Below are 15,928 nucleotides of genomic sequence, written 5' to 3' on the forward strand. Positions count from 1 at the left end.
AATGAATACAATAAGAAGTTATAAACATAACATATATAGTGAAGAAGTAAATAAAAAGGCATTAGGAGCCTTTGATGATAAGAGATTTATTTTAGATAATGGAATAGATTGTGTTCCATATGGATATTGTATGATAGAGTGTATAAAATAGATTATGTTTTAACGATGGGAAGATGGGTTAGGGTTTTTAAGGGCTACCGCCGCGTTTTTTCACAATATATAAATGGTTAAACCAAGTATTAATCAAACTAAAGAGTGGAGAAAATCTCAGTCTTGGTATATAAATGGAAAACATAATGAATGTGAAAAATATCAAATAAGTCTTATTGAAAAAATAACTAAAACAAAGGTAAATAAAACAAATAAGCGAATTAATTTAAAAACTAGTAAGTTAGAGGATGTAAAGAAAAATGAATATCCTTGAATGGACTGAAAACTTTGATGGTTATCAATTGAACAATGAAAAAACAATTTACTATAATCTCAAAATGATATGTGGCTCAGGAGGTGGTCAAACAAGAGCATTAAGAGAAGTTTATCATTTCGTAATGGCACAAATGGGGTATCTTAAAAAATATAAAGATTCAAATGTTTTGTTTGTCAATATTTTAGATGGGGATTATTGTGCAAAGAAAATTAAACTATTGAAGGAATTTGAGAATGAACAAATCTTTATAGGTTCAATGAGTGAGCTGTTCAACCCTCAGGTGTTCAATTCAATGAGGTTCAACCTCCAAGTTAAAAGGGGAGACAAATAAATATACCTTGGGATAAAAAGGGGATTTATTTTTAGGGAAAAAAAATATAAATCGCTGAAAATCCCCCATTCATTTACATGGGGAAAAGTGAGCCAGAATCAGTATTCTTACCCTACTGATATTGTTGCGATAACGAGACTGTGGAATCCCCACGTTTCCTGCAGTTGTTACCCATTTATCCGCACCCATTGCACAGACGTTATCTTGGAGGAGGTAAAATAGTGGTCATTCGAAGAGGTGAAAATTTGTAGAGTATTTCCTTTACAAACGATAAATTATGACATTATAATTTATTATTCAAACATTCCATATGGTAATTGCACCAATGATGAAAATTTAGTATCAATCCGACAAGTGGTTCCAAAGAAAAGGGAAGAACAAAATGCAGACATGTATGTACATATATTATACATATGCAAGTATGCACATACGGAACCTGTTAACTAAGGTTTATTCGAATCCATCCATAGCCTTTTGAGATATCCTGCTCACAGACAGACAGGGGTGAAAACATAACCTCCGTCCACCATCAGTGGCTGAAGTAACTAGTTGTGAGAATTTCAAGTGGGAAAGGTTACCTTGTCATTCAGTGATGTTTGTTTTTCCTGCTTTTTCTTTCATTTTTCTCTGCTGGGCAACCTATTGCCTCCTGCTCCCATGTTCCAAATGTATTCTGGAATCCAGTGCTGCTTGGTTCCTCTAGTTCTGGTTCTGCTTCAGTTTCAGTTCTGGTTCTGCTTGGTGCCGCCTGATACCTCCTTCTGGGTACAGGTAGACGGGACTGTTGTTTTTGGACAGCCGGTGCAGATTGTTGTCCCCGGAGAGTCAGTGTGGAATGTTGCCCCCAGGGAGCCGGTGTGGCAAATTGCTCCTGGGCAGCCGGTGCGGCAAGTTGCCTCTGGTCAGCAGGTGCGGCAAGTTTCCTCTTGGCAACTGGTATGGCAAGTTGCCCCTGGGCAGCTGGTGCTGCAAATTCGCCCTGGGCAAAAGGTGCGGCAAGTTGTCGCCGGGCAGCCGGTGCAGGAAGTTTCCCCTGAGCAGCCGATGCGGCAAGTTGGTCCTGGGCAAAAGGTGCGGCAAGTTGTCGCCGGGCAGCCGGTGCAGGAAGTTGCCCCTGAGCAGCCGATGCGGCAAGTTGGTCCTGGACAAAAGGTGCGGCAAGTTGTCGCCGGGCAACTGGTGTGGCAAGTTGCCCCTTGGCAGCTGGTGGTGCAAGTTGCCCCGGGGCAGCCGGTGCAGGAAGTTGCCCCCAAGCAGCCGGTGCGGCAAGTTGCCCCTGAGCAGCCGGTGCGGCAAGTTGCCCCTGAGCAGCCGGTGCGGCAAGTTGGCACTGGGCAAAAGGTGCGACAAGTTGTCGCCGGGCAGCCGGTGCAGGAAGTTGCCCCAGAGCTGCTGGTGAGGTAAGTTGCCCCTGGGCAGCCGGTGCAGCTAGTTGCCCCCGGGCAACTGGTGCAGCAAGTTGCCTCCGGGCAACTGGTGTGGCAAGTTGCCCCTGGGCAGCTGGTGCTGCAAGTTGCCCCGGGGCAGCAGGTGCAGGAAGTTGCCCCCGAGCAGCCGGTGCGGCAAGTTGCCCCTGAGCAGCCGGTGCGGCAAGTTGCCCCTGAGCAGCCGATGCGGCAAGTTGGCCCTGGGCAAAAGGTGCGGCAAGTTGTCGCCGGGCAGCCGGTGCAGGAAGGTGCCCCCGGGCAACAGGTGTGGCAAGTTGCCCCTGGGCAAAAGGTGCGGCAAGTTGGCCCTGGGCAAAAGGTGCGGCAAGTTGTCGCTGGGCAGCCGGTGCAGGAAGTTGCCCCCGATCAGCCGGTGCGACAAGTTGCCCCTGAGCAGCAGGTGCGGCAAGTTGGCCCTGGGCAAAAGGTGCAGCAAGTTGCCCCTGGGGAGCCTGTGCAGCAATTTGTCCAGGAGCAGCTTGTGCAGCAAGATGCCACTGGGCAGCCGGTGCAGGAAGTTGCCCCTGGACAGCAGGTGTGGCAAGTTGCCTCGGGGCAGCCAGTGCGGCAAGTTCGCCCTGGGCAAAAGGTGCTGCTAGTTGTCGCTGGGCAGCCGGTGCAGGAAGTTGCCCCCAAGCAGCTGGTGCCGCAAGTTGCCCCTTAGCAGCCGGTGTGGCAAGTTGCCCCCGAGCAGCCGGTGCGGCAATTTGGCCCTTGGCAAAAGGTGCGGCAAGTTGTCGCTGGGCAGCCGGTGCAGGAAGTTGCCCCCGAGCAGGCAGTTCGGCAAATTGGCCCTGGGCAAAAGGTGCGGCAAGTTGTCGCTGGGCAGCTGGTGCCGCAAGTTTCCTCGGGGCAGCCGGTGCAGGAAGTTGCCCCCAAGCAGCCGGTGCGGCAAGTTGCCCCTGAGCAGCCGGTGCGGCAAATTGGTCCTGGGCAAAAGGTGCGGCAAGTTGTCGCTGGGCAGCCGGTGCAGGAACTTGCCCCCGAGCAGCTGTTGAGGCAAGTTGCCCCTGGGCAGCCGGTGCAGCCAGTTGCACCTGGGCAACTGGTGTGGCAAGTTGCCCCTGCGCAGCTGGTGCCGCAAGTTGCCCCGGGGCAGCCGGTGCAGGAAGTTGCCCCCAAGCAGCCGGTGCAGGAAGTTGCCCCCAAGCAGACGGTGCCACAAGTTGCCCCTGAGCAGCCGGTGCGGCAAATTGGTCCTGGGCAAAAGGTGCGGAAAGTTGTCGCTGGGCAGCCGGTGCAGGAACTTGCCCCCGAGCAGCTGTTGAGGCAAGTTGCCCCTGGGCAGCCGGTGCAGCCAGTTGCACCTGGGCAACTGGTGTGGCAAGTTGCCCCTGCGCAGCTGGTGCTGCAAGTTGCCCCGGGGCAGCCGGTGCAGGAAGTTGCCCCCAAGCAGCCGGTGCGGCAAGTTGCCCCTGAGCAGCCGGTGCGGCAAGTTGGTCCTGGGCAAAAGGTGCGGCAAGTTGGCCCTGGGCAAACGGTGCGGCAAATTGCCGCTGGGCAGCCGGTGCATCAAGTTGCCCCTGGGCAGCCGGTGCATCAAATTGCCCCTGGGCAGCCGGTGCATCAAGTTGGCCCTGGGAAAAAGGTGCGGCAAGTTGCCTCTGGGAAGCCGGTGCATCAAGTTGCCCCTGGCCAGCCGGTGTGTCAAGTTGCCCCTGGGCAGCCGGTGCCGCTCGGTGCCGCTGGGCAGCCGGTGCAGCATATTGCCCCTGTGGAGAAAATGCAGCCCGCCCGCCGCTGACTGCATCTGTCAACGGCCGATTCCAATGTGCGAGCAGGTGTGACCTATTCTGCTGCTGCAGTTCCACTCCTGATGGCTGCTGCATATTCGGTTCTGCAAAGATTGAGGTTAATTTTCATTCAAATATATGATGGATTTTTCCACAATTCTCAATGACAAGAATATGAACTTGTTCAGAGAAGATGAAAATATCATTGGTTTACCTAATTAAATATGAGGTCTTACTTTGTAAATGTGACACAAGTTCAAGATTCTCTGCAGCAAGTTCAAGCTAGAAGGGCACTCAGTGAAGCGCATACCTCCACCAGGCTCATTAGTTTAGGTTTTGTATCCCACTGATAGGCCAGATCTATATTCGGACCTCAACTGAAATTTAATTGGCTTGTTCTTCTCACCTAACCAACTTATCCACCAAGTTTCGTCCGAATTCGTCCTTAACTTTTTGAGATATCGTGCTGTATGTCGTTTTAGGCCAATCACTCAATGGTGAAGAATCACTTAAAAATTCTCGGATCTGGATACGGATTCGGATCTTCACCAAAATCAAATTAATTATTCCTTGTTGCATACCCAACCTGCCTATTGAGTTTCGTCCAAATCTGTCCACAACTTTTTGAGATATCTTGTTATATGTTGTTTTTGGACCGACCTCTTCATCGTGAAAAATCACTTCTAGAATTCTCGAATCCAGATCGTCACCAAAATCTAATCATTTCATCCTTGTCACATACCCAAGCACTCCACCAAATTCCATTCGAATCTGTCCACATCATTTTGAGATATCTTGTTCACAAACAGACAGACAGACAGACGGGTGAAATCATAACCTCTCGCCATCCTTGGTGGTGGAGAAAATTAAGTATATGAGGAAATTAGGCACTGATGTTGAAAACTGAGGAGATTTATAACAACATAATCAGGACTTGGTCCAGAATGTTTTTATATAATAAACAGGTGGTTATGAATAGGTAACCTGCTAAAGGTTGTTACACATCATTGACGAGTAACTGTTTCGCTGTGTATTGTGTTCTGTGCATCGTTAACACTTGTACACCTTCGACTCAACGTGGATTGAATTGTTTAGTATTTAGTGCTCCACAATGTTGTTGTAGCTTGGTTAGAACTGTAAGTGTAGAGCAGAGTAAAAAGGTGAGAAATGTTCAAGTTTAAGTTAGATTTTGAAACTGTAGGAAGATCATGAGTGCTGGAGAAATTTCTGGTTGCTTTCGTTTCTGGAGCAGTGTCATTGTGAGGAGTAGTTTCTGGCACCATCTGGTTATTGAACCATTTCATGTCAGGCTCATGGAGGAGTGAGAACACATTCAAGGACAAAACATAACAAAAGGAACAGCAAAAAGAGGTTGGAACACACCAACAGCAGGGTAGAGGGATAAAATAGAGGGAGACTTGGAAGAATAAAGGACCTATGGAAGAATGAGAGCAAGGGGAGGACACTGGGGTGAGCAAGCAGGATACAGGTGCAAACTATCAATCACACAAGTGGAAGGAAAAACTGGGGAGGAAACAGAAATGGAACAAAAATAAAAAGAAAGTATTAAAAAAAAAGTTTTAAGGGAGAGGAGGCCGGTGATGGCATGGTGGGAAACAAGATTAACCTGGAAACCATGAAAGATGTGGACTTGGGTAGGCTAATAAGGGTAGAAAACAATCATGGGTATGAATGGCGGATGACCTGAGGTGGTGCTCAACAACTGTCTTGAAGTCCTGGAGGGAAGATTAAGTTTGAACAGACTGAGGACATTTGTTCAATGGAAGGGAAAAAAGAGGAATAAATACTTTTCAACTATCGACCTGCTCACTTCCTCACAATTATTACAAGCAAAGTAATGGAATCCTTCATTGCTGGTGATGTCAAGTCTTTCTTATTTTTGAAGTATGATATCTGACCATCAGTTTGGATACTACATCAGTCACTCAATGCTGGACGTACTCCTGCTCCTTTCTCAGCAATAGTTGAAGGACCCAACTCTGAAACAAGAGGGCAGGGAAGAATCCCTGGACACATCTTGGGTATTCGGCAATTTGGAATCTTACTTTTCTTGCCAACCTCTGCCTGTGGCATACAAGGCCGCCTTTATTCCCAAGTTTCTGACTTCCTCCATTCACAATGAGATCAATTGAATCTTCCCCTCTCTCAATGAAGGCGGAAGCAACGCAAGGTCGTGAGTTGTGCCCAGTCAAGTTCCGACTCTGCTGTAAGAAGGCTGAATGTCTCAATTCTGTGTTTGCTTCAAAATCCTGTATCCCTTGCCCCTCTTTCCCTCTGTACCCACTCTTCACAGTCACACCCAACTGCTACTGGACTCTCAGATGTAAAAAAAAACCCAACTTGTTTTTTTGCATTTGAGATGGTGGAGAAGTTGATGTTTACCCTCGACTCTGACTCTGACACTGGACTGAACGGCATGAGCTCAAGTGTCCTAAAAACATGCTCTGCTGCTCTGCTTTTGCACATACCCTTTCTTCTCTTTCCATTCTATCATTTGCCCTTGGTCATCTTCCACCCTATTTCTTTTTTCCAGTCATCTTCCATCTTCCATCCTTATTTTTCCAAGTCTCCCTCTATTTTGTCCTTCAACCCTGCTCTTAGTGTGTCCCCCACCCACATCACCCTCTCTTTTTCTGCTGTTCTTTTCATTCTGTTCCATCCTGATCCATTCTGTGTTCCAGTTCCTCCACAAACCTCGATACTATACAAAAAATACAGCAAAAAACTTATTGGCTATCCCAGTCATAATGACCTCTCTTCGACTGCCCATATAGCAAAGCTTGCTTCCTAAAGCAGCCACAGCTTTGGGATCTTTGCAACGGTCTCGGTCCTTCCTTAAATAAACATATCTACTCATTGTCTGAAACTCCTTTGTCTGTAACTTCACCCTGCGTTAGTACGCTGGGGTGTTTGGAAACCCCAATTTTTTAAAATGTCCCGTTTTCTATAGATGTGCGCACTAATATCCATTTTCTCCGCAGTAGCTTCACGATTCTGTGTGTTGAGTGCGCTCAAAATTTTTCATGGTCCTGTGGGAACTCTTGTGAGAGGTAGACGTCATTTCTCAGTGGGCAGAGAGACAATACCTCAGGGTACTAACAAGGTACTGAAAAAATAAGCCTGAAATTCCTGAGGAATTCTTAGAGACAAAGAACAGATGTAATGATGACAGCATATTTGGTTTCACAGACAAAATGACACTAGTTTCATACATCCCGCAGAGTAAGAGGAGAACAATGTTCTTGTCAGCAGCATGCACTATGATGACAAAATTGACCCAAATTCTGGAGGTAAGAATAAACCAGAAATTATCAAAAAGAAGGTTCCCTGCATGCCCAATGCCCCACAACCCCACTCGTCACAGGGGACAAAGAGATGTGCATTCTGTCCCAGGTCACGCGATCATAAAGTGAAAACAGTGTGAAACCAGTGTGGTAAACATGCGTGTAAAGAACACAGCAAGTTGACTGTCAGTTGCATTGAGTGCCAAAATAAATATATCAGGTGATGAAAGTGAGTGATGAGGATGTTTCTGCTGTAGCTAATGAGTTTTGATAAATTTTGTTTTCTATTATTGTCTTGATGTATTTATGTACTCATGTACTATGAAATCAAACTGAAATATAATTATATGTATAATCCTACATACGTTCACTAAATAAATGAGTTGAACTTCATGCTAGTTTTGCTTACATGCTTCATTTTAAAAATTTAAAAGTTGGGGTGCTCAAACACTCCAGTGTACTAATGGCGTAAAAAAAACCATGGTACTAATGCAGGGTTAATGGAATACTGCTCTCCTCTATCGGCTGGTACGCCTGCCTACCCCCCAATCTCAATCTGTCTCTCCTATATTCCGTGGAAAAGAAGTCTCAACATTATAGGAATCTTTTGTGATGAGGCAGATGCAATTGGTAAGTACTGTTGCTCTCGCATCACAAACAGGTCGGTTGCTCTTTATCATCTTGCTCTTCTCTGAGCCTCCATTTTGCAGAGAGAAACAATAAGAATGAAAGATATAAAAGAGTACAAAAGGAGGGCTGGTTACCTTCAGCAGTTTCAAAATGTTGGCTTGTGTCGGAACTTGAGGGAGGTTTGTTGAACCACGTATGAAGCAAAATCTCCTTGAAAACATAATAATGGATGTGTTAGAATCAAATATAAACACGACCAGGAAATTCCTCCATCAGTGAACAATAGCATTTTGCTTCACAATAACAGGAGTTCAGCAACACCAGTGTGTGTAAACATGCTTGTTCATCCAAATCAAATCTTTGAAAACGGTATCAAACCCTCACCTTCATAGTGAGTCTTTCCAAAGGATTTTTGCGAATCATCCCTGTCAGAAGGGAGGCCAATTCTTCACTCACAGCAAACGGAGGATTATATTCAACCTGGTAGTCTCTCCTGTCGGATCCCTGTAATAAAGAGTCAACCGGACGCCATGCTGGTTTCAACACTAGCTTTATTCCGTTCTCATCTGAGGGTACTTCCGGTTCCAGGGACCGGTTATTATTTGGATATTACATCCCTCTCCAACTTGCATAAGAACAAAATACCATGAAAACTATTTGGTAAGACGGTAAGGTAATAAAACGGAACTAATTATCAGAACATGCAAACATATAAATCATTTTCATAGATTGTACATTTAGAAAATGCAAACATATTCATCATTTTCATCGATTGTACATTAAGAACATGCAAACATATAAATCATTTTCATAGATTGTACATTTCCTCTCTAACTGTGCAAGAAAATGCTGCGTGCTTCGGACATGGAATAAACAGGTATAAAACACCATGGAGGGTCCGAACCGACTTAGAGTTCTTCAATGAGTCGGCGCGTCCTTTTAACGGTTCTTTTAGGGCGTGTTGCGGATTCGGGTGTTGTCGTTGAGGGCGCCACTAGTGGTTGAGGAACTGGAACGGGCATTGTTATGACGGGATTTGGGTGGATCGTCGCTGGGACCAGTTCATCGGGTGGAGGATCAAGGGGGATGTCACTGTCGACCACCTTGGATGTGGGTGTGAAACTGAGACGAGTTTCTGGTCATGCTTGCACCATCTTTCCATACTGCGGTGATCATGGAGCCTTGCGCGTTGGTTACAACCATCGGTTTGGGGTTGTAGCGCGTGGAGAACTTGTTCTTTGTTTGTTGCCTAACGAGGACATCACCAATATTGATGGGGGGCTTTAACGCGCTGGCGCAGAGATCCTTGCGTGCCTTCATGATGGTTTTTGCGGCGGCATCGTTGTGGCGGGCAAGTTGATCGTCGGGTCGCGGGTCAGAGTTCACAACTGTTGGGATTTTCGTTCTGGGTTCCCACCCAAACATGAGACGGTGTGGTGTGAATTGAGTTGAGCAATGCGGGCAAGCTCGATACATGCGGAGGAACTTCTGTAGCTCCGTTCTCCAGTCCGATCCTTGTACGATCGCAGTGCGGATTGCCTTCATGAGGGGTTTGTTGAAGCTCTCGGCTTGTGCGTTGGCTTGCAGCCATAGCGGGGTTATTTTACGGTGTCGTACACCGACAGACGTGAGATAGTCTTTCCAAGCTATACCCTGAAACGGGTGTCCGTTGTCTGTTTTCACAACAACGGGGTATCCGAATATCGCGAACACTTTTTTCGACTATCGGTATAACTTTCTCTGCGCTAGTAGAGTGGGTGAGTTCTACCACAGGGTAGCGCGAGTATTCATCCGTTATTACGAGCAAGTATTCGCCCGTCAGTAGCGGACCATAAAAATCGGCGCTCAGATTTCGCCACGGGCCACTTGGGAGCATTGACATATTGAGTGGTTCCGAATGTTGACGATTACTGTTCGCCTGACAGGGGATGCATTTTCGCAGAATGCACTCGGTTATGGAGTCAATTCCGGGGAACCACACCTTGATGCGGATGAGCGCTTTTGTTTTTGTGAGGCCTTGATGACCTTCGTGTGCAAGTTCTATTGCGCGGGTGTGGAGAACGGTGGGTAGCACAAGGCGAGAACCTCGCAGAATGACGTCGTCATTTGTCACCGTCAGCTCGTCTTTCACGGCGCGGAGGCTAACCAATGCCTCAGTAGCGGCATCAGTGTAAGCATCTAGTTGATGCCATTTCGACAGACAGATCATTTCGGATGCGGCGCGGATGGTGGGATCCCGGGATGATTCAGCCTGGATCTCCTTGTATGTTAGGGCATTAGGCACAGAAGAAGCAGCAATAAAGTTCACAAAGTCTTCCGCGATCCTCGCTTCATGCCTGGAGTGGTATGCGAATGTGCTCGGGTGCCTGGACATATAGTCTGCAGGATTATCAGCACCGCGGCGGTGCACTATAGTAGCGTCATATGGCTGGAGTCAGAGAGCCCATCTGGCAATGCGGATCGGCGGGTTTGGTTTTTTCCAGATCGTAACCAATGGTTGGTGAACGGTGATTACGCGGAACGGTGTGCCGGATATATATATATATATATATATATATATATATATATATATATATATATATATATATATATATATATATATATATATATATATGTTGAAGTGTTCACATGCCCATATGACGGCAAGGGCTTCTCGCTCTGTCTGGGAGTAGCGCTGTTCAACGTCGCTTAGCGCGCGGCTGGCATATGCAATGGTCTTGCCTTCCTGTGTGAGAATGGCTCTGAGGCCAACTGGACTAGCGTCGACCACTAACTGTGAATTTCTTCGGGTCGAAGTATCGCATAGTTGTGTCCTCAGACAGCGTCTCCTTGACGTCGTTGAACGACTTCACTTCGGTCAGTCCCCATGACCATGCTGATCCTTGTTTCGTGAGCTGGCGCAGAGGTTCGGTCAAGGTAGCGAAATTTCAGATGAATCTGGCACTATACTGTGCCATGCCCAAGAAAGAGCGTACCTCAGATGGGTTTTTGGGCTCGGACGCATCTCTCAGGGCTTGCACTTTTTTAGATCGGGGGATAGGCCTTCTGCACTGAATATGTAGCCGAAGAACTCGATTCTCAGCAGCCTGAATTCACATTTCGGCAGATTGACTGTGAATCCACTGCTGTGCAGGGCGGACAGGGTGTGGTCAAGTGCAATGTCATGTTCTCGGGTTGTAGCGCCGTGGATGATGATATCATCGCTAATGTTTCTGGCACCATTTATATCCCTGATAACAGTCTGTATCACGTGTTGGAACACTTCGTATGCAGAACCAACACCAAAGTTCAGGCGTTTGTAACGGAACAGTCCAGCATGTGTCGAGAAAGTTGTAATGTCACGGCAACTTTCGTGGAGCTTAAGTTGGTGATACCCGCTACACAGGTCGACTTTGCTGAACACTGTGGATCCATGCAATTCGGACACCAACTCGTCTATCGTCGGGGTGACATGTCGCATGCGTTTTATCGCGGCGTTAGCTTCGCGCATGTCCATGCAGACTCGGAATTCTTCGGGATTTTTCGGCTTTGGAGGCATTACTATACGTGAGACCCACTCGGTCGGCCGGTCACTCGCTCGATAATGTCCTCCTCGAGCAGCTTGTTCAGCTAATTTTCGACTTTGGTCCTCAAGTGGAATGGCACTTGGCTATGCTTTCTCGCTATCGGCGGTACGGGTCGATCGATGTGTAGCATGACTGCGTCTTCTTTGAAGCAACCAATGCCATCATCAATTCCGGGGTATTTGTTGAGTATCAGAGCTATATCCTCATTCACACAATGGACTTTGTCCATACGCGGACCAATGGTGAGCACTTTTAGTGCTTCGGCAGTCATCTTCCCGAGCAGTGCTGGGGTGTCACCTGTAACGACTAGCATTTCGGCGGTAGCAGAGTTGTCTCCCACTGAGAGAACGGCACGGATGAGGTTGTCGCAAGATATCGGCGCGGAACCATACGGGTGAATTTTGCGGTTGCACTTTTGCATTGCGGCACCATTGTACACAAGTGATTTCGCAATGTCACGATTGATGATGTTGCAGGTGGCGCCAGAGTCAATGATCATGTCGACGATAATGCCGTTGACAGTTATTTCGGCGTTCGCACTGCCACCTACGGCATAGATGTACTCGTCACTAGCGTCACTCTCGGTATTCACTTCCGGGTTCGGTGCGGCTTCATGAACGTATCGGACGGCGGGCGCAGAGTTTTTGATCGGCACATGATGGCAAAATGACCAAGGTGGTTGCACTTGTAGCATGTCACGTTTCGGGAGCATCTGCAGTCATCACCGGTGTGGCCCATCCGACCACAGCGATTGCATTGTGTGTCTCTGCGATGATCCTGACGGGATTATGTGCGGGGCGGTTGTGGTTTTCCACCACGGCGGCTGTTGCGACCTCCTCGCTGGGACGGCTTCTGCGCGTTGTGGCTCTCGCTGTGGACGGCGTACGCTTTCTCGGGATCGGTGCGTTCGTGAGCCATCTCAGTGGCTTGTCGCTCCGAGGCCTCCATTGCTTGGGCGAGTTCCAGCATGGTCTTCAGCATCAGGTTCTTCTGCGCTAGCAGTTTGGTGCGTAGACGCTTTGATTTGCAGGCGTCAATGATCTGGTCACGGATGAAGTCATTGATGACCTCGGGCTCAAATTCGCTGAAGCAGGTCTTCGCCATGGTGCGCAGACGTGTGGAGAATTGAGCTACGGTTTCTCCATCCTTCTGCTTCTCTTGGCGGAACAGGTCTTGGGAGTATGATGTGTTTGTGAGTGGCGCAAAGTACTCTGCGAGCACAGCTTTGGCGGTGTTGCATGTGTTCGGCCCGGTTTCTGGCAGAGTGTCAAAGATGTCCTGCACATCTAAGCCAGCGCAGTGCAGTAAAAGTTCTCTTTTCTGCGCAGTGTCTGTGCAGCCGGATGCAGCAGCGAAGCGCTCAAAACTTCTGAGCCAGTGCTTCCAGCGCTGTGACACGGTGCTTGGCTCACCATGTGCATCAAAAGTAGCAACAGGGGGCACATTCATAACAACAGACATTGTTCTTGTTTTGTTCACGACAGACAACACAAAAAGTTCGGGATGAGTCAGTGGCTTTAGAATACCTCAGAATGAGGAAGGAACCCACGTGGTTTTGGCGTCACAAATTTTTTGCTCTTTTTTTTCTCCTTTCTTTTTTCTTTTGCACTTTTGCGCTGAAATTTCGGCTCCCTGTTCGCTGTACGGCTGTTCTGCCCTTGTAGAGATGGGAGGAGTGTTGCAGAACTAATAACCGTTATCCTCGTCGCCAGTTGTAATAAAGAGTCAGCCAGACGCCATGCTGGTTTCAACACTAGCTTTATTCCGTCCTCATCTGAGGGTACTTCCGGTTCCGGGGACCGGTTATTATTTGGATATTACAATCCCTTTCACTGTAAGAAGCAAAGCAAATGCATTTGTGAGAGAATCATCATAATCAAATGCTTCCATCAGCATAATGAGCATATTCTCAACAATCACTCACTAATACAATGACCAAGACTTGAGTGACTATCCACACTAATATGTGTGTGCGTGCGTGCGTGTGTGTGTGTGTGTGTGTGTGTGTGTGTGTGTGTGTGTGTGTGTGTGTGTGTGTATGCGTGTGTGTGTGTGTGTGTGTGTGTGTGCGTGCATGTCAGTGCGTCTCCTCCATAACTCCAAAACCATGAAACCTATCAGCCTGAAACTTCACATGCAAACTAAGAAAACTCCAAGGAAGTGTATGACTGAGAATTGGGTGTTTGTGTGTTAATTAAAACACCCTTTTGAAGATAATTAATTAACGGACTTATTTAATTATATCCTTTTTCAGACACATCCTCAGTCACGACTCTCTATGGGGTAGAAAGGCGTATCCTCGGTAACCTCGCTGCGGTCTGAAGCCACCATGTATTTTGGCCTGTTCAACCATGCCTTGACTTGGAACAGGTCGCAATGATTTCTTAACGATAAAGTTTGTGTTTTTTCACTTTCCTCACTCATGTTATCGAATACCTGTTCATCACAGCTACTGGGTGCATTGCAATGCTTATAAACACCTGGAGATGGCAGCGTTTGTGGCATTATTTAATTCCCACACATGCGATTACCTCGAGAATCTCTCGAGAGAATAAGGAGAAATGCAAAATTTAAGCTCCAGAATCCAACTTACAAACAGTTCCGACTCCGAGAAAATTGTTCATTTGTCCAATTCGGACATATTTGATATTTTGGGCATCTCTGGGAGGTGTATGTTCAATATGACGGTTCGGTGATTGCCCATCGTGTGCCAAGCGAGCTGTTTCTTATCAACCATTTCGATGGAGTGCTTCAGCCACCTGGCAAGCGCTTTACAATATTCACACTGCCACTGAATACTGTATATCGACCGACGAGAACAAAGTTCAGGACTACTTCCCTGCGTTGTCCACGTGTTGTTCTGCCGTGCAAGAGGCGGTGGCTATGTAACTGAAAATGTGAAGTTTTATTTTCCACGTTTCCCATTTGTGTACAATCTTCCGTTATAAGACCCATCACTTTGGCATGGATAAATACAAATAAAAATTAAACGTTTCACTTTTAAAAGTTTCTTCAACCGTTGTGTGCATTGCGTGGTGAAGCCACTTGGCGCACAGTCTTCAAGTTATGATTGCGATACTGCAGTTTCATTCCAGAAATAAGAAAGCAAAATTATATGATGTCAATGATAAAAAAAATATTTTCAGTTATGAAGTAAGGAATTGCCACATCACGGCAGGAAAGACGAGAGGTACGCATGCTCATTCTGTGTAGCCTCGATTTGAATCCCGACACAGCTATAAACTGTCATCCTGGTGTTTCACAGACAGGGTGATTCATCAATCTGTGTGGTCTCTTGGATGGACATTAAACTGAGCGTAACTTCTGCCAACTTTACTTAGTGGATGTTAAAGATCTCACGCTGTCCTCATGAAGAGTCGGCGAGTCTTTGCCGGCATCATGAAAAAAAACTTACAAATTCCTGTCCTGACTACCCGTATCGGAGTGGCGACCTGGCCAGGATTGTAGCCTAGTAACTGTTTTAGCAGCACCAATGCTCCACACAGGGCATGGTACATGATGATCATGTATGATTTGTGAAAACAAATCTTTTTGGAGTACATAAATTATATGTGGCCAAAGATATTGTTCAACCAACTTTTTTTTTCCTTTATGTTTATGCAAACTGTAATCAGCTTCGGCTGTCTGTCCGTCATGCTATATCCTTCTAAACGGGTGGGCAGAAATTCACCAAACATGGTAGTTATTATGATCACCACATGGCATGAGGGTGCAAGAGCAAGCAATGTCATTTTTGGCCCCACCCCTCTGGATGGGTGAAAAGGTCAAATACTGAAAAATGCAATTCTGGGCACATTTTTTAATGATTCTTTACCTCCACAACCCAAGGTGGAAGCAGGTTATGTTTTCAACCCTGTCTATCTGTTTGTTTGTCTGTTTGTGTGCAGGTGATCTCAAAAAGTTGGGGACAGATTCGGATAAAACTTGGTGGGCAGGTCGGGTGTGTGAGAAGGACGAAATGATTAGATTTTGGTGAAGATCCGGAACCGGCTCCTGGAATTTTGCAGTGATCCTTCACCATTGAGAAATCGGGCTGAAAATTATGCATAGCACGATATCTCAAAAAGTTGTGGAGGGATTTGGAAGAAACTTGGTGGACATGTTGGGGGTTAGACTTGAAAGAATTGATTCAATTTTGGTGAAGATCCGGAACCGGCCACTCGAATTTCTTCAGTGATCTTTCACCATTGAAGGATAGGGCCCAAAATGATATATTGTTGTGGGCCGGGGTTTGGCGGTGATAAACGACCACTAGGTGGAGAAGTAGAGTCGTCTCCCACCAAACATCCGGAATTTAGGTCGTGGCTCTCGGACAACTCCAAAGGTCACGGGTCACTTAGCACACCATGGACGCCAATATTTTGACCGCGTGGCGTAGGGTTAATTGTCTCGATCTCCAATATACCTACATAACCATGCAGTCTAGCTACCGGGGAAACCACACCCTTGACGGACCTCGGGCGGAACGGACCGTTTACTGAGCCCGAA

General features: G+C 47.0%; 1 protein-coding gene across 1 annotated transcript in view; it reads right to left on the minus strand.

Moving 5' to 3' along the window:
* Nucleotides 1–879: 879 nt before the first annotated feature.
* The window catches only part of LOC147026037 (uncharacterized), a 76,963-nt gene continuing 61,914 nt past the window's right edge, over nt 880–15,928 (minus strand). The window contains exons 19-21 of the mRNA XM_085883566.1: nt 8,238–8,357; nt 7,988–8,063; nt 880–4,022 (exon numbers count right to left, since the gene is read on the minus strand). Of these exons, the coding sequence (XP_085739692.1) occupies nt 1,345–4,022; nt 7,988–8,063; nt 8,238–8,357 (2,874 nt within the window). The 3' untranslated portion in view covers nt 880–1,344. The remainder of the gene's footprint in view (nt 4,023–7,987; nt 8,064–8,237; nt 8,358–15,928) is intronic.

Source organism: Eptatretus burgeri, chromosome 5 (assembly GCF_056783735.1).
Source record: "Eptatretus burgeri isolate ZD-2024b chromosome 5, Ebu_testis_v1, whole genome shotgun sequence".
NCBI lineage: Eukaryota > Metazoa > Chordata > Myxini > Myxiniformes > Myxinidae > Eptatretus > Eptatretus burgeri.